General features: G+C 47.0%; 1 protein-coding gene across 4 annotated transcripts in view; it reads right to left on the bottom strand.

Annotated features, from left to right (window-relative positions):
- slc4a4a (solute carrier family 4 member 4a) overlaps positions 1-20,534 on the bottom strand; it is a 266,877-nt gene that overhangs the window by 80,815 nt on the left and 165,528 nt on the right. For all 4 annotated transcript variants that reach the window (XM_087979895.1, XM_087979896.1, XM_087979897.1 and 1 more), the window contains exons 13-14: positions 19,252-19,385; positions 9,549-9,820 (exon numbers count right to left, since the gene is read on the bottom strand). In XM_087979895.1, the coding sequence (XP_087836021.1) occupies positions 9,549-9,820; positions 19,252-19,385 (406 nt within the window). The remainder of the gene's footprint in view (positions 1-9,548; positions 9,821-19,251; positions 19,386-20,534) is intronic.

The raw sequence follows: 20,534 nt of genomic DNA, 5'->3' as shown, positions 1-20,534 counted from the left end.
TGAACTGGAGAAGCAGCTGATGAGAAAGTACATACAGGATTAGGCTAAAGGTGCTGGGAACCAGCTGGGTTGCTCCTTCCAAAAGCTAGCATAGACATGTCAGGCTGAATGGCCTCCTCCTGTGCAGTAGCTGCTCTACATTTCCATCTTATGCTTCCCCAGTTTGAACATTGAGAGTCTGGGGGTTTGGCAAAAGTTGACCTTGCTTTATTAGGAATCAGGCCAGAATTGGAACTTGGGATTACATTAGAAAATGACGTAGGCCATATGGCCCATCTGGTCCAGGCTACCATCTGCGACTCACATAAGTATGTTGCACAAAACAAGTTGCTGCATTTACCTAAAACCAGGTATCACAACCTGAAAAGGATCTGACTGGCTATAGAAGCATGGTGGCTGAGTGGTTAGTACTGCTACCTCACAGTGCTAGGGCCCTGGGTTTGATTCCAGCCTTGAACAACTGAGTGTGTGGAGTTTGAATGTTCTCCCCCTGTCTGCGTGGGTTTCCTCCTAAAGCCCAAAGATATGCAGGTTTGGATGGATTAGTCATGCTGAATTGCCCATAGTATCCAGGGATATGGTGGGTTAGCCATTGGAAATGCAGGGTGACAGGGATAGGGCAGGGGGCTGAGTCTGGGTGGACTGCGCTTCGGAGGGTTGGTGTGGACCTGATGGGCCAAATGGCTGCTTCCACACCTTAGGAAATCAATAAAGTGCTAAGGATTTGAATGACGCCATTTTTAAATGCTTCGCTTTTTTGTCAACAGAAGCTTTGTGTTCAGTCAATTTTAATAGCAACAGAGCAGGTGATAAAAGATTTCCTGTCCTCATCGATAAGAGGAAATAGAAAACAAGCAAAGCCTGTGGCAGCATTACCAACTTGGCTACACATTTCTGCGGGTGCTGGGATTTTCTGCATCTAGATCAGAAAAATAGCTGATAAAATGTCTTGAAATATGAACGAGAGAGTGAGTGAGTCAGACATACTGACTGTCTTCTCTTCTCATTTGAGTTTTAAAGATTTGATTTCATTGCAAGCCCTTGTAGAAGTGAAGACATCTGAGATGAGTCACAATGTGACTCACAATGTAATTGTTGGGGAGTCACGTGAGATTTTCAGATGGAAATCTATAACCTGCCAGCCCATGTGTGAATAATGTTTTAGCAGTAGCTCCTGACTAACCTTCAGGTTTGCACAGATAAGTGGCTGTAACTTTAACACAACACATTACCAGGTAATGGCCATCTCCAACAAGGGAGATGTTAACAACTGATCACTTAAGCACATTGTCATTGCTGAAGCCCCTCCTGGGGTTTACCCATGACCAGAAATTGAACTAGTCTATAAATACAATGGCTACAAGAGCGGGTCAATGGATAGGAATCCTGTAGCCAGTAACTCACCTCCTGACTCCCCAAATTCTGTCCACCATCAACAAGGCAGTGTGATGGAAGAGACCCCGCTTGCCTGGATGGGGCAGCTCCAACAACACTCAAGAGGCTCAACACCATCCAGGACAAAGCAGTCCCATTTGACTGGCACCACATCCACAAACATCCACTCCCTCCACCACCAACGCTCAGTAGCCGCTGTGTGTACTGTCTACAAGATGAACATAGAACATAGAACATAGAAGAATACAGCGCAGTACAGGCCCTTTGGCCCTCGATGTTGCGCCGATCCAAGCCCACCTAACCTATACTAACCCACTATCCTCCATATACCTATCCCTGCCCGCTTAAATGCCCATAAAGATGCCCTGCAGAAATTCACCAAAGATCCTGAGCACCCACATACAGTTCCATCTAGAAGGACAAGGGCACCAAATACATTGGAACACCACCCCGTCCAAGCCACTCACCATCCTGACTTGGAAATGGGGATAAGACAGGAACAGGATACTGATTGAGGATGATCAGCCATGATCATAATGAATGGTGGTGCTGGCTTGAAGGGCAGAATGGCCTACTCCTGCACCTATTGTCTATTGAAATATATCACCGTTCCTTCACTGTTGCTGGAATTCCCTCCCTAAGGGCATTGTGGGTCTACCAACAATCCATGGACTGCAGCGGGTTTGAGACAATTTTCTGAGCCTCACTCAGTGCCAGACCTGTGGTGTCAATTACTGCCCTGGACCGACATTTTCCCCATCTGGCTGCAAGTTTTATTATAATGGATAGTTATGCTGAATTTACAGCACAAAAAACAGGCCATTTGGCCCATCTTCTCTGAGCTAGCATTTATCCTCCACATAAACCAAGAATGGTTACACAGTCAGCATTACACTAGCATTTAATTAATTAAGACTTTTTATAAATTATAGAATTCAAATTTCACCCTCTGCCTTGATGGGATTTGAATTTTGGCCTCACACAATTTGAAGTTTGGAAGATTTTAAAGGGGATTGACAAAATGGACTTGGGGAGGATGTTTGCCCTTGTGGGGCAATGACAAGTCATAGGAGAAAGTGAGGGCTGCAGATGCTGGAGATCAGAGCTGAAAATGTGTTGCTGGAAAAGCGCAGCAGGTCAGGCAGCATCCAAGGAGCAGGAGAATCAACGTTTCGGGCATAAGCCCTTCTTCAGGAATGAGGAAAGTGTGCCAAGCAGGCTAAGATAAAAGGTAGGGAGGAGGGACTTGGGGGAGGGGCATTGGAAATGCGATAGGTGGAAGGAGGTTAAGGTGAGGGTGATAGACCGGAGTGGGGGTGGGGGCGGAGAGGTCAGGAAGAAGATTGCAGATTTGGAAGGTGGTGCTGAGTTCGAGGATTGGGACTGAGACAAGGTGGGGGGAGAGGAAATGAGGAAACTGGAGAAATCTGAGTTCATCCCTTGTGGTTGGAGGGTTCCTAGGCGGAAGATGAGGCGCTCTTCCTCCAGCCGTCATGTTGCTATTGTCTGGCAATGGAGGAGTCCAAGGACCTGCATGTCCTTGGTGGAGTGGGAGGGGGAGTTGAAGTGTTGAGCCACGGGGTGGTTGGGTTGGTTGGTCCGGTTGTCCCAGAGGTGTTCTCTGGAACGTTCCGCAAGTAGGCGGCCTGTCTCCCCAATATAGAGGAGGCCACATTGGGGTGCAGCGGATGCAGTAAATGATGTGTGTGGAGGTGCAGGTGAATTTGTGGCGGATATGGAAGGATCCCTTGCGGCCTTGGAGGGAGGTGAGGGGGGAGGTGTGGGCGCAAGTTTTGCACTTCTTGCGGTTGCAGGGGAAGGTGCCGGGAGTGGAGGTTGGGTTGGTGGGGGGTGTGGACCTGACGAGGGAGTCACGGAAGGAGTGGTCTTTCCGGAACACTGACAGGGGAGGGGAGGGAAATATATCCCTGGTGGTGGGGTCTGTTTGGAGGTGGCGGAAATGACGACGGATGATACGATGTATATGGAGGTTGGTGGGTGGTGGGTGAGGACCAGTGGGGTTCTGTCCTGGCATTCTGACAAGTCATAGCTTTAGGATAAGGGCTGGCAGATTTCAAACAGAGATGAGGAGAAATTACTTCTCTCAAGGCATCATGAATCGGGGAAGTTCACTCCCCCAGAGTGCAGTGGATGTTGGGACACTGGATTAATATAAGGAGGCGATAGACAAGATTTTTAATTACAAAGGAACACAGGAACAGGAGTAGGCCATTCAGCCCCTCGTGTCTGTTCCACTATTCAATAAGACCTGTGGCCTAACTCCATGTACCTGCCTTTGGCCTGTATCCCTTAATACCTTTACTTAACAAAAATGTATCTCTCTCAGATTTAAAATTCACAACTGATCCAGCATTCACTGCCGTTTGTGGAGGAGAGTTCCAATCCCTCCCACCCATGGTGTGTGGAAGTGAGTGATTAGTATCCCACTTGTAAAGCCAAGACAAATAAGGCTATGGGCCAAGAATTAGAATAGTTGGATGTTTGATTTTTACTGGTGCTGACCTGATGGGCCAAAGGGCCTTTTCTATGCTGTAGGCTCTCACGGGTTAAAGGAAGCACGTCAGAAAGTGGAGTTGAGAGAGGGGAGATGAGTTAGGGGCTGAAGAGAGACAGAGCTGAAAATGTGTTGCTGGAAAAGCGCAGCAGGTCAGGCAGCATCCAAGGAACAGGAGAATCGACGTTTCGGGCATAAGCCCTTCTTCAGGAATGAGGAGGGTGTGCCAAGCGGGCTAAGACAAAAGGTAGGGAGGAGGGACTTGGGGGAGGGGCATTGGAAATGCGATAGGTGGAAGGAGGTTAAGGTGAGGGTGATAGGCCGGAGTGGGGATGGGGACGGAAAGGTCAGGAAGAAGATTGCAGGTTAGGAAGGTGGTGCTGAGTTTGAGGGTTGGGACTGAGACAAGGTGGGGGGAGGGGAAATGAGGAAACTGGAGAAATCTAGGACAAACTCAGAGGTCGGTTGAGGGATTAAATATTAGCCATTCAAATGAGTGGGTAGCATCTCAGCCAGTGACAGTGAAGCACTCCCTCAGTGTTACCCTGGTGTCTCCATCTGGCTTTCAGTCCTCAAATGGTTGGTGTGGTCCAATCCCACACATTCTGATTGACGTGTGTTGCTCAGTGACGTAGGTCAGACAGAACTCACTGGAGAAAGTGTATTTAATTCTGGGAGCCAGGCCCTAGGAAGGAGCTCAGGGTTTTGGAGAAAGGGGCACAACACTGGTTCAGCAGAACAGCACTACAAAAAAAATCTTTTAATTTGGGAGAACTGACTGTGTAGACATTGTGAGAGTTTGGAAAAGTGAGGACTAATCTGATGGAATAATTTCATATAATATGGGGTTTTAATAGGATCGACAGAGTTGGACAGAGACTCCAGATCAAAAGGGAAGAAATTTAACATTTGAGTCAGGATATTCAGGGATAATGTCGGGGAACACTTCCTTGTACAAGGCGGAGTGGAAACTTGGAATGCACTCTCCCCCCAAAGAAATTATTTGGACGGGGAGTGAGTGGTCAACTGACACTAACAAAGCTGAGATGGACAGATTTTTCTGCTCTGTTCAGAAGGAGCATCACTGGACTCCAAACATTAGCTCTGTTTTTCTCTCGGTCTCTCTCCATAGATCTGCTGAGTTTCTCCAGCACTGTATTTTTGTTTCGGATTTCCAGCATGCACAATCCGTTGTTTTGTTTTTGTCAGTCTCGGGCGTGCAGAGTTATGGAGCAGACTGGGCTAACCGGACTTCAGACTCACATCAGCTCAAACTGAACGGCAGAACGGGGCTGAATGGCCTCCTCCTGTTCCGACAAAACTGGAACTCCCAGGTTCTTGCAGCTGGCCTGCCACTTTTGGAACAATGGGTAACAAGGGAATATGAGGCTAATCAGAGGAGGAAAAGGTTATGGGAAGTGACTGTGATGACCCAAGCGATTAATCGTCTATGAACTGCCACAAATAAAACACAGCCTAAAGCTGAAGTATGTTGTCTCAGAGAGCCAGGGGCAGCGATGAATTACTTTCCCTGTTAAAAATGACTTGAGAGAGTTTCCGTGTATTCTGAAATGGGGATTTGGAAACTGATATCAGTACAAAACAGCCAGTTCGTTTCACCATTGCTGCATGCACACAGAAAGTCACTTACAATCAATCAATGAGCCAAACAGAGGTCCACCTCAAACTTCACCAACGCTGATTCATTTCCCTTATTTCAGACCCGATGATTTATTCAGACACTGACCATTTGCACCAATGCTGGCAACCTCCCTCACCCAACACCAATGCTCTCACGCAGACATCTGGCTTTTAGCAGACTCTGTTAATCACATCAGAGCCCTGGGGTTAACGACTCAAAGAATTGAGTGGTTTTGATATCAGAAAGCATTACCAAAGGACAGCAACCAGGGGACATGTCTTTAAGATCATTCACCAAAGAAGCCGGGGAATAATGAAGAATGTGGTTTTTAAACAGAGTGAGTTGTTGTGATCTGGAACGCATGCTGGAGGAGCGATGGAAGTGATTTCAGTCAGACCTTTCAGAATAGAACTGGAGAAATCCTCAACAAGGAAAAGAATAAATGCAGAGTGATGGGGAAAGGAGCAGGGACTGATGGATCATTCTTCCAAAGAGTTGGCACAAGCACAATGGGCTGAATGGATTCTGTGTGGGTTGGATAATTTTATAAACTTGTGAAGTTGCTGAAGTTCCACTCTTACCCTAAGACACAGCTGAGGCACCAAGTGATAATTTTTTGAAATTCTGCAGGAAATGTGCTAGCCACTTTATGCACAGTAGGATCCAAAACCAATAATATGAGCAGGTGAATTGTTTCTGAAGTCAGTTAAGGGATAAATATTGACCAAGGCCCTAGTGCTACCAGCCCTCCTATTGAGTTCTCTCTCAGAGCATGATTTGGAGATGCCGGTGTTGGACTGGGGCGTACAAAGTTTAAAATCACACAACACCAGGTTATAGTCCAACAGGTTTAATTGGAAGCACACTAGCCTTTGGAGCAACGCACAATCACCTGATGAAGGAGTGTTGCTCCGAAAGCTAGTGTGCTTCCAATTAAACCTGTTGGGACTATAGCCTGGTGTTGTGTGATTTTTAACTCTCTCAGAGCCTCTTGTGCCTCACAACACTCTTCACATTCAACAACCAGATATACGAACAAATCAACGGAACACCCATGGGCTCACCGATCTCGGGACTCATAGCAGAAGCAGTAATGCAAAGGTTAGAACAAACAGTCTTACCACAAATTCAACCCAAACTCTGGGTCAGATATGTTGATGACACCTTTGTAATCATTAAAAACACGGAAATAGAGAAAACACACCGGATCATCAACTCCACACTCACAGGAATCCGATTCACGAGAGAGGAAGAAAAGGACAACCAACTCCCATTCCTAGACGTGATGGTACAGAGAACACCAAACGGAGAATTCACTACAAGGGTATACAGGAAAGCCACACACACAGACCAAGTCTTGAACTACGAAAGCAACCACCCCAACACACACAAACGAAGTTGCATCAAGACACTATTCAAAAGGGCCACAACACACTGCAGTACACCAGAACTGCAAAAAGAGGAAGAGGAACACCTATACAAGGTATTTGCCAAAAACGGATATCCTCGCAATTTCATCAACAGATGCCTAAGGGAAAGACAACAGAACGAGGACATGCCGCAACCCAAAGGACTAGCCACACTACCATACATCAAGAACATCTTTGAAATGACAGCCAGACTACTGCGACCACTAGGACTTATAACAGTACACAAACCAACAGCCACACTCAGAAAACAACTCACCAGGACGAAGGACCCGATACCCAGCATGAGCAAAACTAATGTAGTGTACAAAATCCCATGCAAGGACTGCACAAAACACTGCATAGGACAAACAGGAAGACAGCTGACGATCCGCATCCATGAACATCAACTAGCCACGAAACGACACGACCAGCTATCCCTAGTAGCCACACACGCAGACGACAAGCAACATGAATTTGACTGGGACAACGCTACCATTATAGGGCAAGCCAAACAGAGAACAGCCAGGGAATTCCTAGAAGCATGGCACTCATCCACAAACTCCATCAACAAACACATCGACCTGGACCTAATATACTGGCCACTACAGCGGACAGCTGGAACTGACAACCGGAAGCGGCAGGGACAGGCCACTATAAATGCCGGAGGAAACACCACAGAAGCGCTTCACAGGAGGCTCCCAAGCACTGAGGATGTCACCTAGACAGGGGACGAAACGTTTGCAACAAAAACTTCCAGCTCGGCGAACAGAACCACAGCAACGAGCACCCGAGCTACAAATCTTCTCACAAACTTTGAATCTCTCAGAGCAGGTATGCAAGCTATGTTAAGAGTAATGCTCATGATATCATCATCACATCAGGACCTGTGACTTGAGCCTAGAAAAGTCTCAGTCTCCATCTTAATGCAGGCACTGGCAGCATGACATAATGAGGGAAGTGGACACGGTTAGGTCAGTGCTAGCCCAGACACAGCCATTCCTGTGATTGCAACATGCAAATATCAGAGGCTGGGATAACCAGCTACTGTAGCTCCCAGTACAATGTGATTCAGGTCAGGCCTGAGGTTACGGGAGCTAACATAACCATTACCTCATTGGGTCTGAATACCCTGGTTAAAAAAAATCCTCACCTCCTTTACAGCAGATTGTCAGAATAGATCAGTTCAGCTCCTCTTCCTCAAATAAGAGGGTCCCTTTACAGCACCCAAAAGGCTAGAAGCATCATCTGAAAGGCAACACTTCCAACAGAGATGTGTATCCTCGAGAACTTTCAACCTTTCACTAAATCATCCCACAACTTCCTTATTTTGGAGTTGTGAGGGATATTGGTAAGGTGATATATATCACTCATCCCTAATCACCCCAAAAGCTACCCCTTTTAGCTGTGATGCGCTGCTGTTGGCTGGAGTATAATGGGTTAATTACATCATTAATCTAATAACAGCCACTGAGCACGTGCAGTGAGGAGCTCGACCACAGTGATGTCAGATGGCATAGAACTGGAGTTCGAGGCTGCTGAGTTGCTGAAGATGTCCTCTCCTCCCCCACATAGTCCTGTTTAATAATGTCAGTTCATGTTCACTCATATGGTCATAAATCTCACTGTTTCTACAGCCCCTCCTCTGGTATTGAGTGACTCTATGACTTTATCTCCAATTACTGTCAGAATGCTGAACAAATCTCCAACAACAAGACTTCCCCTAAAATAAAGAGCTTGGCAGCTCGCTAACTAACAGAGGAAGCAGTAAGATAATATACAGCTAATGCTCTTATTGGCATGCAGTAGTTTCTAAACTTCTTCAATCCCACAAAGCCTCATCCAATTAACCTTCAAACTGACCTGAGCTCTGAAGAACTAACCCATGCCAACCCCAGCCTTGTGTTGACCTGGTGTGGCAATTAAAGGGTCCTACAACAAGGAGTAAACAGGCCAACAACCAATACAATCGCTCCAACACTGGCCATCATTGGCTGCTGCTGGGTCTCAGTCCTAGAGATCTTTTCCTGACACCACGCAGAACTGCAGTGGTTCAACGTCAAGCATGACCACCTTCTCAAATACCTCGGGACAGGCACGGCTGCTCAGTGGCTAGCACTGCTGCCTCACAGCGCCAGGACCTGGGTTCGATTCCACCCTCGGGCGCCTGTCTGGTGGGGTTTGCACATTCCCCTCGTGTCTGCGTGGGTTTCCTCCCACAATCCAAAGATGTGCAGATTAGGGTGGATTGACCATGCTAAATTGCCCATAGTGTCCAAGGATGTGCAGGCCAAATGGGTTCGCAATGGGAAATGTGGGGTTAAAGGAATAGGGTAGGGCGCTGAGACTGGGTGGGATACTCTTTGGAGGCTCCTGTAGACTCAATGGACCAAATGACACTGTAAGGATTCTATAATTCTCAAGGGAATCAAGTGGATAGGCAATAAATGGTGTCTTTTCCAAATGATGCCCAAATTTAAAAAGTGGAGATATATTTCAGTGTGTGGTTGAAAGACAAGTTTGGAGTCTGTAGTTAAATGAATCATCTCTGTGTGTCACTCTACAATAACCTGAGTGAGGTCACCCTTACCTGGCTCAGGTGGGAGGCATGCACATCCAAACAGAGTGATGTAATCCTCTTTGAAGTCTGTGTTGATTGGGTAGTGGTGAGACAGCTTAAACATCTTCTTGAAGGCATCGTAGATGAAGATGAAGCTGATGAGTGATGAGAAGCCTTCCTCAGTGAAGCGAGTGAAGTAACGCACCAAGAAACTTGCATCAGTGGCAACGAGAATGAGACAGAGGAAGGACGACCACAAACCGATCCAGAGACGGAACTCAAGGTAGTCAAAGCTATTGTCTCTGAAAGAGATCAAGATGAGTGAATGTCTTCGATTGGCTCAAAGGATTCAAAATGGTGAAACAGTAAGGTGCCCCTAAATGATTCCCTGTTAATGAACCTCACAAGTTGTATAAGTCAGCATGATGGTGCTGATGCAGTCCGTGACAATCAGGAGTGTCAAGTGTATGTGCAGGAGACAGGGGACAAGGGGCGGGGGCAGAGGGCAGGGGACAGGAGGCAGGGGCAGGGTCCGGGGGTAGGAGACAGGGGGCAAGGGCAGGGGGAAGGGTGTAAGGGACAGGAGGCAGGGGCAGGGTCCGGGGGTAGGAGACAGGGGGCAAGGGCAGGGGGAAGGGGGTAAGGGACAGGAGGCAGGGGCAGGGTCCGGGGGCAGGGGGCAGGAGACAGGGGACAAGGGGCGGGGGCAGGGGGTAGGAGACAGGGGGCAAGGGCAGGGGGAAGGGGGTAGGGGACAGGAGGCAGTGGCAGGGTACGGGGGAAGGGGGTGGGAGACAGGGAGCAAGGGCAGGAGGAAGGGGGCAGGGGACAGGAAACAGGGGCAGGGTACGGGGGCAGGGGGTAGGAGTAAGGGAGCAAGTGCAGGGGGAAGGGGGCAGGGGACAGGAGGCAGGGGCATGGTACGGGGCAGGGGGTAGGAGACAGGGAGCAAGGGCAGGGGGAAGGGGGCAGGGGACAGGAGGCAGGGGCAGCGTACGGGGACCATTTAACACTGATCAGAAACACATAACTGCAAGAAAATCACAAAAGTGAGACTTTATCTGATAAATGAACAGGCCCCTTGCTCCAATTGGTTGAAGCCTCTTCCTTGTTTCCTTGTTTCACTTTATCACCATCTCCGCCTTCCTGCTCATCCTTGTGGTTAGCTCATCTCCCTCTTATTGCCAAGTCCCACAAATGGAAAAAAAACATGTTCCTCCCGGATTTCCCAATGAAGTTAAGAATAACTGCCCTACATTTATCATTCTGCGTCTTCATTTCGCTACAAACAGTAACATCCTTGATGACATGCTGGATTTTATTGGCGGGGTTGGGGGTTGGGGTTGAGTTTTGTGATTGGCCAGGGGTTTCAGTGACCCGGGTTAACACCCCTGAACACCCTGGGATTTTAGGGTGGGACTCTGCAAACGGGGGGCAGTAACGGGTCCAAATCAGGGGCTGAAATCACAGGGCCCCAGAGTTTAGGCCCAAAATTTGAAGACACTGCGGGATGTAGGAAGCTGGGCAAGCTCAGAGGGAGCAGACAGACGGCAGAGATTTGTAGGGGGTATCGCACTGGAGGAGACTGGAGAGACAAGGGGGATGCTCAAATACGAGGATGAAAATTACAAAAGTTGAGGCTACAACATTCTTCTGACACTTTTTGCGGGTTCCTCAGTATCAAACAAGGTACAGAACAGATTCCCTCGGAAAGATACTCTGTGCTGCTGACTGTGCAGGGAGTGAGTGGGAAAACACAGGACAATTGAGCATTATTTTACAACAAAGAGTTAAATCGGGGGACCCACGTGAATCAGAGCTTGAAACATTTTATGGAAAAGGCTAGGCGTTTTATAATTTCCTGGGAAGTCGCTCCATCATCACATTTGGTCACAGATACTATCAGTGCGTGCGAGAATGGAATTCTCTCCCGACAAATGTGGAAATGACAAAGGCAACGTTTTCTCACATTTGAAAGAACCATTGTCTGAATGCCGATGGTTAAGATTGTACAGTGACAATGGACTCCTTAGCTAAAAGAATCTCCATTTGTGTTTAACTCCAGGAGTGAGTAAATTGAAGCATTCCTTTGCCAGCCCCTTCATTCTGAAGGTATTGGGGAATGTGGGCTCCCTGTGCTTCCACTTGCCCAGACCACTTGCTTTCGACCCCCAGCCCCCTCTATAATGGACTGGGGTGTGGGAGGTGCTGCTGTGATACAATGGCCAGAGTTGTATCTGTTAACATTACAATGAAGCCACCCGTATTCCGAGAGGGGACCAACCACTGATTCCAAAGAATGGCTCCTTTCCTGATGTGGAACTAGGAATTCCGTGACCTCCCCCTGCCCTAGACCCTGCTTTCCCTTCGCCAGCTACACACAAAGTCCAGATAGACAGGCGGCAATGGAACCACAGAGGACTGTGAAACCAAAGCAGGTTAATGGTCAGATTATATCTGTGGTTCTCTCGGCACCCTATTGTGTCACAAAGCTAGCATCTTTTTTCTCAAAGCTGTTCCTTGGCTCAGGGAGACTCTGTCCTTGATTTGTTTCAGAGGGGTAATAAACCGGCTCAGGCTCTGATCAGTCTGGTTTGATACCGAGAGGCCTTTTGTTTATATGTAAACAGATGAGACTTCGGGCCAAAGTGGCCATGCTTTAGAAGTGGCCTGTATAATGAAAGGGGAGTGGTCAGCTCTCTAGCTGAGCTGAGCAGTTTTTAGTTCAGTGTTGAACTGGTGAGGAGTTCCACGGGAAGCTGCGTGGAAACTCTCTCGCTCTCTCTCTCTCTGCCCTTCAATTTCAACCTGTGAGCACGCGTTCCATTTATACTGGGTTTTAAAGGGAGTTTCCTAATTGGGACTGTTGTGTATATTCGGAACAGCATTATTAAATCTAATTTGGATAGACTGAGTTCTGCAGGGGTTCATTATTCTGTTCTTTGTGTTTCATTATGTAATTTTGTGAATACATTTTTGTCTGTCTTAAAATCTCGTGGTCAACCTAGCTAGCTTACTCCAGGTATTTTTCACTGTACACTTACTGAAACACATTGCAAAGTTAGGTCTAGGGCTGCCTGCATAAGAATGTTTTGAGTGGTCTGGCTTAGTCCATCACAATTACTCCAGCCAATGGGAATGAGGAGGAGAAGGAGCGTTAATGTGGAGCACTGATGGCTCCATGTCTCACAAACACCAACCTCCCCCCACAACCATCAATTCATTCCAGAGGGTAGAATATTGCAGGAGAGCCAGCGCCTGGACGGGGGCTTGGGGGAGTGGGGGGGGGTGGGGAGTGGGGGGAGTACAGTTCAGTCCACTCTCTGGTATTAAGGCATGGATGAAGGTTGTCACAGCAACCAAGGAAGAGAGACTGGCAAGGTCATAGAGTTGGAAATGGGCATCTCTGTGACGCTGAGGAGGACCAATCTTCAGAAATTCATCAACACCAAAGAAACAGTTTGTTATTGTTGTGGACCAAAGAACTAAACCCTGGACTTCAGGGGGTTACATTAGGGGGAGAGATTATACAAATGAGGCCTGTTTACTCTAGAATTTAGAAAGTTAAGTGGTGATCTGATCAAAATCCTCAAAATATTAACAGGAAAAGTCAGGATTGAATAAGATAAACACTGGGTGGGGTTTCTATAGAGAACTAGGGGCATAGCCTGAGGGCCAGACTCCCCAGGAGAGACGTTAGGAAGCTCACACGAAGGGTGATAAAGGTTTGGAACTCTCTTCCACAAATGGCACTGGATGCTGGGTCAGTTGTCAATTTTAAATCTGAGAGAGATACATTCTGTTAAGCAAAGGTGTCAAGGGATATGAGAACCAGTCAAGGGGCTGAATGGCCTACTCCAGTTTCTATGTTCCTAACTGAAGAAAAGGAATACAATTTTTTAAAAAATCGTTTCAAGGAATGTGGGAATTGCTACTAGCCTGTGTTGCCTCTTGATGAGCCCCGTTAAATGAATGTGTCATTTGGCCATGTCAGAGGGCAAATAAGAGTGAGCAACATTGGCATGGGACTGGAGTCACATGTAGGCCAGAACAGGTAGGGCCTGCAGATTTCACAACAACCAATGACAGTTTCTCGGTCACCATGATTCTATGATTGGAGATGCCAGTGTTGGACTAGGATGTGATTTTATATTGTAGATTTATTGAATTTAAATTCTACCAGTTGGCTTGGGAGGATATGAATCAACGTTCACAGAGCATTAATCTGGGTCTGTGGATTATGGTGACTTGAGCACTTCATGGTCATCACACACAGAAAACAATAGAATTGAATGGAGGAGAGAGAGACCTAATTCTCAACACTCCAATAGAGTCTCCATCTGCAGCTGAGCAACCTCATTTTCAGCTTTGCAAGTATGTTTTTGTTTTATTCTGCTGTGCTGGTGAGAAAGATGCTGTGTACAGTCTTTGCTTCCCTTGGAGTCATGTCTGTTCTGATCTTGGGAGAGGGAATCTGGCTGCTGTGCCCAGTTCCAAGCTGGCACAGCTGATTGGCAAACTACACAACAGGTTACCCAGGAGGTGCACAGGAACCTGCCAGGTCACACAGAGTCACTGGTGCCAATGGAGCTGGTCACTGCACCAACAGGCAAATTGTTGACTACAGCAATATTGTTCACTTTAGTTCAGTTCCTGTGTGTGTGTGCGCGTGTGTGAGTGTGTGATGCACGTGTGTGTGTGTGTGTGTGTGTGTATGTGTGGTGTGTGTGTTTGCGCTAAGGTGTGTACTGTCACTGCAATAATAATTACCCACAGCCACATCCTGAAACACTTATCTCTTTGCAGCAAGAATCTTGAGATGAAGGAGGAAGATAAAGAACAGAAACCAGGCCAAGGTCTCCCGTACTGTATACACTTCAGATAAAGTGTCATAGAGAGCTACAGCACAAAAAAAGCCCTTCGGCGCCTGTCAGAAATTAGTCCCCTCACTATTCCAATCTCATTTGGCAGCACTTAGCCCATAGCCCTGTACACCTTGACATCACAAGTGCACATCTAAATGCTTCTTCAATGTGATGGGGGTTCCTGCCTCTCCCACCCTCACAGGCAGTGGGTTCCAGATTCCCGCCCCGGGTGAGAAAGGGTTTCCTCACATCCCCACAAAGCCTCCTGCCCCTTCCTTTCAATTTCTGTGCCCCCCTACCAGGGACACTGATCCCTCCACCAAGGGGAAAAGTTCCTTCCTGTCAACCCTGTCTATCCCCCTTATCATTTTATCAATCTCAATCATGCCCCCTCTCAATCCCCGCCAGCTCTAAGGAAACCAGTCAGTCCAATCCCTCTTCATCACTGGAACTCTCCAGCCCAGGCCACATCCTGGTAAATCTCGCTCTGCACTCTCTGCAGGGCTATCATACCCCTCCTGTAATGTGGATTCCAGAACTGAACATAATACTCTAGCCGTGGTCTAACCAACACTTTATACAGTTCCAATATAACCTCTCTGCTTTTCAACTCTCTGCCTTAGCTAATAAAAGTAAGGGTCCCATATGAATTCTAAACTGCTTTACCTCGTTGCCTTGCTACCTTAAGGGACTGGAGGACATGTACACCAAGGTCTCTCTGATTCTCAGTGCTCCCCAGGGACCTCGTGTACATCAAGTGAAAGCTCATCAATCTGAACTGCTGTTTCTCTCCCAATGGACATTCCTGGACATGCTGAAGTTCTCCAGCACTTGCTGTAGTCTCCATTTTTATGACCCAGGGCATGTTTCCTTTCTACTGCCACTCCCTGATTGGTGAGAATAAATTGACATTTACCCAGAGTGATGACGTGGCCAATTAGAGAGGTTTTGGACCGTATCTGAATTAGTTGTGGAAACAATTCAGCCAGGATTCATTCATAATGGGAAGAATAAATTATTTATTATAAAAACACTTAACTAAACTTGCAAAGATGATCAACAACAAAAAAACTAGTTTAAACCGTGCAGAGGAAGATATGACTTATATTCTAAGATCCAAAATTTAACATGAGGCAAATATGGGTAACAGACTTAATGATAGTAGAAAGTGAGGACTGCAAATGCTGGAGATTAGAGTCAAGAGTGTGGCGCTGGAAAAGCTGATGAAGGGCTTTTGCCTGAAACGTCGATTCTCCTGCTCCTCGGATGCTGCCTGACCTGCTGTGCTTTTCCATCACCACACTCTCAACAGACTAATAATAGTCGAACATCCCACAGAATATAATTAACAGCAAATAACAGACTCCCTGGATTTCTCTGCAAAACCCAAAGACATTTGTGTCTCTGTGATTCACCAAATCTCATTAAATCTTCACAAGGGATCACAACTCGGAACTTTCCATGATCTGGCCTTAACCATTCGACCAAAGCCACTCCATCAGAGACTAGCTCCAAGACTGCTCATGGTCTGCTGGTCCACTTTCTGTCCTGCATTCCCCTGGATTACTGGAAACTACACTCCAGCACTTACTGACAAGCTCCAGCTTTTCAACAATTGTAAGCCAGTATTGCTCTAAACTCGCTCAGTTGCATGTAGCAAATCCTAAGAATTCTCTGCTGCTTAAATATTACCTTTTTCACACAATGCTGGTTTGCAGCACAAGTTATATACTGTACAAGAGAAAGCAGGAATTGGCCATTACAGATTATTGGTCATTATTGCACTGCTGTCTGTGGGATGTTAAAACTCGCTCTGCATTTCTGGGAAGTACTTCCAAAAGTGCTTCATTCTCTGTAAAGCAATGGAGGACATCCTGAAACAAATTTAGAGAATGCTGGAGAAACTCAGCAGATCTGGCAGAATCTGTGGAGAGAGGAGCAGAGTAAATGCTTCAAGTCTGATCTGACATTTCTTCAGAAGTGCTTTCTCTGTGTTTCTCTCTGATTTCCGGCATTCATATCATTTAGTTTGTGTTTGGGGACGTCTTGAGATTGTGGAAGTTGCTATACAAATGCAAATCCCTTGTTTTAGTGAGGAAAGTAAATGATCTGAGTGTCACATTCTCTGCTGGCCAGACACCTGCTGACAGTTAATTAATTCACAACTCACTGAGCAGATTTTACCCCCTCAGATTAGCACCGGGTAGCAGCAGATGCTAACTTTTTTTAAAAAAGAACATTTAAAAATAGATATTTATTTAAGCGTGTACTACTCATGCAAGGGTGAATCTCGTGTCATTGGGATACAGAGGCAGATCAAACAGTAAAAACCAAACCATACCTTCCATTGTTCTCAAGATCCAAAGAGAGTCATAGAATGATAACTGCACAGCTAGAGGCCATTTGGCCCATTGTGCCTGTACTGTGTTTGTAAGAGCTATTCAGACAATTATTTGCATCCTTTTGGAAAGCTGTGATTGAATTGACTTCCACACAATATCAGGTAGCACATCCGAATCACGCACATATAAGACACAGCCTTTTCTTAGAGTCATAGAAATGTACAGCATGGAAACAGACCCTTTGGTCCACGCCGATCAGATATCCCAGCCCAATCTAGTCCCGCCTGCCAACGGCCCATATCCCCCCAAACCCTTCCTATTCATATACCCATCCAAATGCCTCTTAAATGTTGCAATTGTACCAGCCTCCACCACTTCCTCTGGCAGCTCATTCCATACACGTACCACCCTCTGCGTGAAAAAGTTGCCCCTTAGGTCCTTTTTATATCTTTCCCCTCTCACCCTAAACCAATGCCCTCTAGTTCTGGATTCCCCCATCCCAGGGAAAAGACTTTGCCTATTTATCCTATCCATGCCCCTCATAATTTTGTAAACCTCTATAAGGTCACTCCTCAGCCTCCGATGCTCCAGGGAAAACAGCCCCAGCCTGTTCAGCCTCTCCCTGTAGCTCAAATCCTCCAACCCTGGCAACATCCTTGTAAATCTTTTCTGAATTCTTTCAAGTTTCACAACATCCTTCTGATTGGATGGTTTCGTTTTCCCAATCACAGTTAACCTTTGCTCCCTCCCATCCAGTTTCTCCCTATTTGCTCGGTCCCATCTCCATTAAATCCTTTTCCCTGTCACTATGTCTCTTACGAGAACAGCCCCAGCTTTACTCTAATCTATCCTCGTTCCTGGAGAATCCTACACTGCCGAATCAGTCTTCACTGCACTCTGTCCAAAATCTTCATTTCCTTTCCCAAAAGCTGGCTGTTGTATTAGACAGTTAGCACCTGAAAGGGTTAACTGACAACATGAAAGAAGCTCTGTCCATTGGGATAGAAAAAAACACTCCTGGGAGGAGCTAACCAGTTTCTTTAGATTGTGTACCAGAATGTTCCAGAACCACTATTCTGTGCTGACTGTGAGGTCCCACAGAGGACATGACATATCCCAGAGATAATGCGACCAGGTCTTCAGTTTATCAAGGTTGACCCTCTCTTCCACTGAAGACTTAGACTAACTAAACAAGGATTGGTTGGTGCACGTCCACCCAGACAGTTCAGATGTGCCCGAGAACATGACGCTCAGATCATTTACTTCCCTCACCAAAACAAAAGAATTGCATTTGTATAGCACCTTTCACGATCTCAAGCTTTTCCCAAAGTACCGGATGCTGGAAATCAAACAGAAGCAGAGAGAAAGCTGTGCTGAAGGGCAGAGATTATAAGGTGCCCAGGACTGGGTGTAAGTTGATGCCATGCTGGTACAGATTCTCCAGAATGCCCTCAAATCTGTCCTCTACACTTGGTTGGCGGATCCAGTCACAAAGGGATTGGGAAAGTTAAGAGAAACTGTTTGCCCCATTGGAAGGGTTGGTTACCCAAGGAAAGTGATTGAAGATAAAAGGACCATTTGGAGGTGGGTGAAGGTGAGGCTTGTTTGAGGTAAGTTTAATTGAGCAGTGAGTTCCAATGATCTGGAACCAGCTGCATGGTGGGGCGGTGGGAGCACATTCACAAGGAGGGCTCCGGGGAGAAAGCAGGGGAGTGCTGAGCTCTTTAAAGGGATGGCACTGGCATATTGGGGCTGAATGATCTCCTGTGTTTGGTCAGTTTATGTGGTGGCTGGTACAAACTAAAGTTAGCTGTGACACACTGACGAAGAAATGAGGGAACAGTGCTCAGAGACACTCGCCAGATCACAACAGATCCACTCAATCTGCCCAACACTTTGTCAGGGTGAGGCACTTTGAGGTAAAATTCTGTTGATGAGAAATGGAAAGACCGTCCAATTCCTCCCCAATTAACTAAGCCCCATCTAATTTCAGCCTCATTTAAATCTTGCTTTAACCTTCTCTGCTGTAGGTGGTGCAAACCCAGTCTCTCCAGCCCCTGGTACCTCTGCAGCTACTTGAGGCCCTTTGCACTTTCCCGATAGAGCAACGCCCACGAATTAGAGATAAAGGTCCAGCCAACACCAAACTCTTGTTTTGGGGACAGTAAGGACCCAGTGCTTTATAAAGCTTTATCCCAACCTCATCAATCCCAGAACTCTCAGGATCTTCTTTGCAAATATTTTTATCAGACAGTCACCTGAGGCTGGAATCGAACCGGGGTCCCTGGTGCTGTGAGGCAGCAGTGCTAACCACCGAGCCACCAGGCCACCCAGCCACTGTGCCACCCCTACGGTGCAGAAACAGGACATTCGGCCCAACCAAGTCCCTGCTGGTGTTCTTGAGGTATCCTTCTTCGCTTTGTTATGGACTAGGCCAGACCACACAAATGTTTGCAACTAAGACCTTTCGTGACATGTGCCCACTCTCGGACCTTGTTATGAAATTGCAGCAGTTGGTTAACTTACTTGCTGAAGCTGTACAGGAGACGTTCAAAGACCAGCACCGGCCCCGTGCTGCTAAGGATGGTGAGTGGCTGTCCAGCGAAGAGACAGAAGACAGCTCCACTAATCGCTGTGCCCAGGAAACTCTCCAGCACACCCTGAGATAACACAAAAATCAGAATCAGAAACCTCCATCAGACATGTGGTCCTCAAATCCCCTTCGAAGGGGGTTTCTAATCTGACCGAAAGGCTGGGTCGGCAGCAGTGACCCCTGTTACATAGAATCATCGAATCCCTACAATGTGGAAACAACAAGTCCACACTGACCCTCTGAAAATTAACTCACCCAGATCCATTCCCCTATATTTACCTCCTGACTAATGCACCCACCTAGGTTGGGTGCATTAGTGTTTCCTGTACATTGTGGAAAGTTTACTAGGGCCAATTCACCAAAGCTGCACATTTTGGGACTGTGGGAGGAAACCGGAGCAAGCCCACACAGACACGGGGAGAATGTGCAAACTCCACACAGGCAGTCGCCTGAGGCTGGAATTGAACCCGGGTCCCTGGCACTATGAGGCAGCAGTGCTAACCACTGAGCCACCGTGCCACCCCAGCCACTGTGGCACCCCTACAGTGCAGAAACAGGCCATTCGGCCCAACCAAGTCCCTGCTGGTGTTCTTGAGGTATCCTTCCATTATTTCTTTGTTAAGGACTGGGCCAGATTACTCAAAACATTCTTGAGCAGGCAACCCAGGCCATAACTTTGCAATTCAATAAGTGTACAGGGAGAATTACCGGAAGTAAGCTAGCTCGGTTGACTACTAGGTTTTAAAACAGACAGAAATGTATATTCACAAAATTACACAATGAAACACAAAGAACAGAATAAAGAACCCCTACAGAACTCAGTCTATCCAAACTAGACTTAATTATGCTGTTCCGAATACAAACAACAGTCCCAATTAGCAGTAATACAAAGTGGAACAGATGCTTACAGGTTGAAGTTAGAAGGGCAGAAAGAGAGAGCGAGCTGAAAAGTGTTGCTGGAAAAGCGCAGCAGGTCAGGCAGCATCCAAGGAACAGGAGATCGACGTTTCGGGCATGAGCCCTTCTTCAGGAATGATTCCTGAAAAAGGGCTCATGCATGCAACGTCGATTCTCCTGCTCCTTGGATGCTGCCTGACCTGCTGCGCTTTTCCAGCAACACATTTTCAGCTCTGATCTCCAGCATCTGCAGTCCTCACTTTTTCCAGAAAGAGAGAGCGAGCCTGTTTCCACACAGCTCATTGTTGAACTCCTAACG

This window comes from Chiloscyllium plagiosum, unplaced genomic scaffold (assembly GCF_037043375.1).
Source record: "Chiloscyllium plagiosum isolate Xiang-an unplaced genomic scaffold, Cpla_swu_hap1 HiC_scaffold_36, whole genome shotgun sequence".
NCBI classification, from domain to species: domain Eukaryota; kingdom Metazoa; phylum Chordata; class Chondrichthyes; order Orectolobiformes; family Hemiscylliidae; genus Chiloscyllium; species Chiloscyllium plagiosum.
The sequence above is the reverse complement of the archived record's forward strand: the minus strand, read 5'-3'. Positions and strand labels throughout refer to the sequence as shown.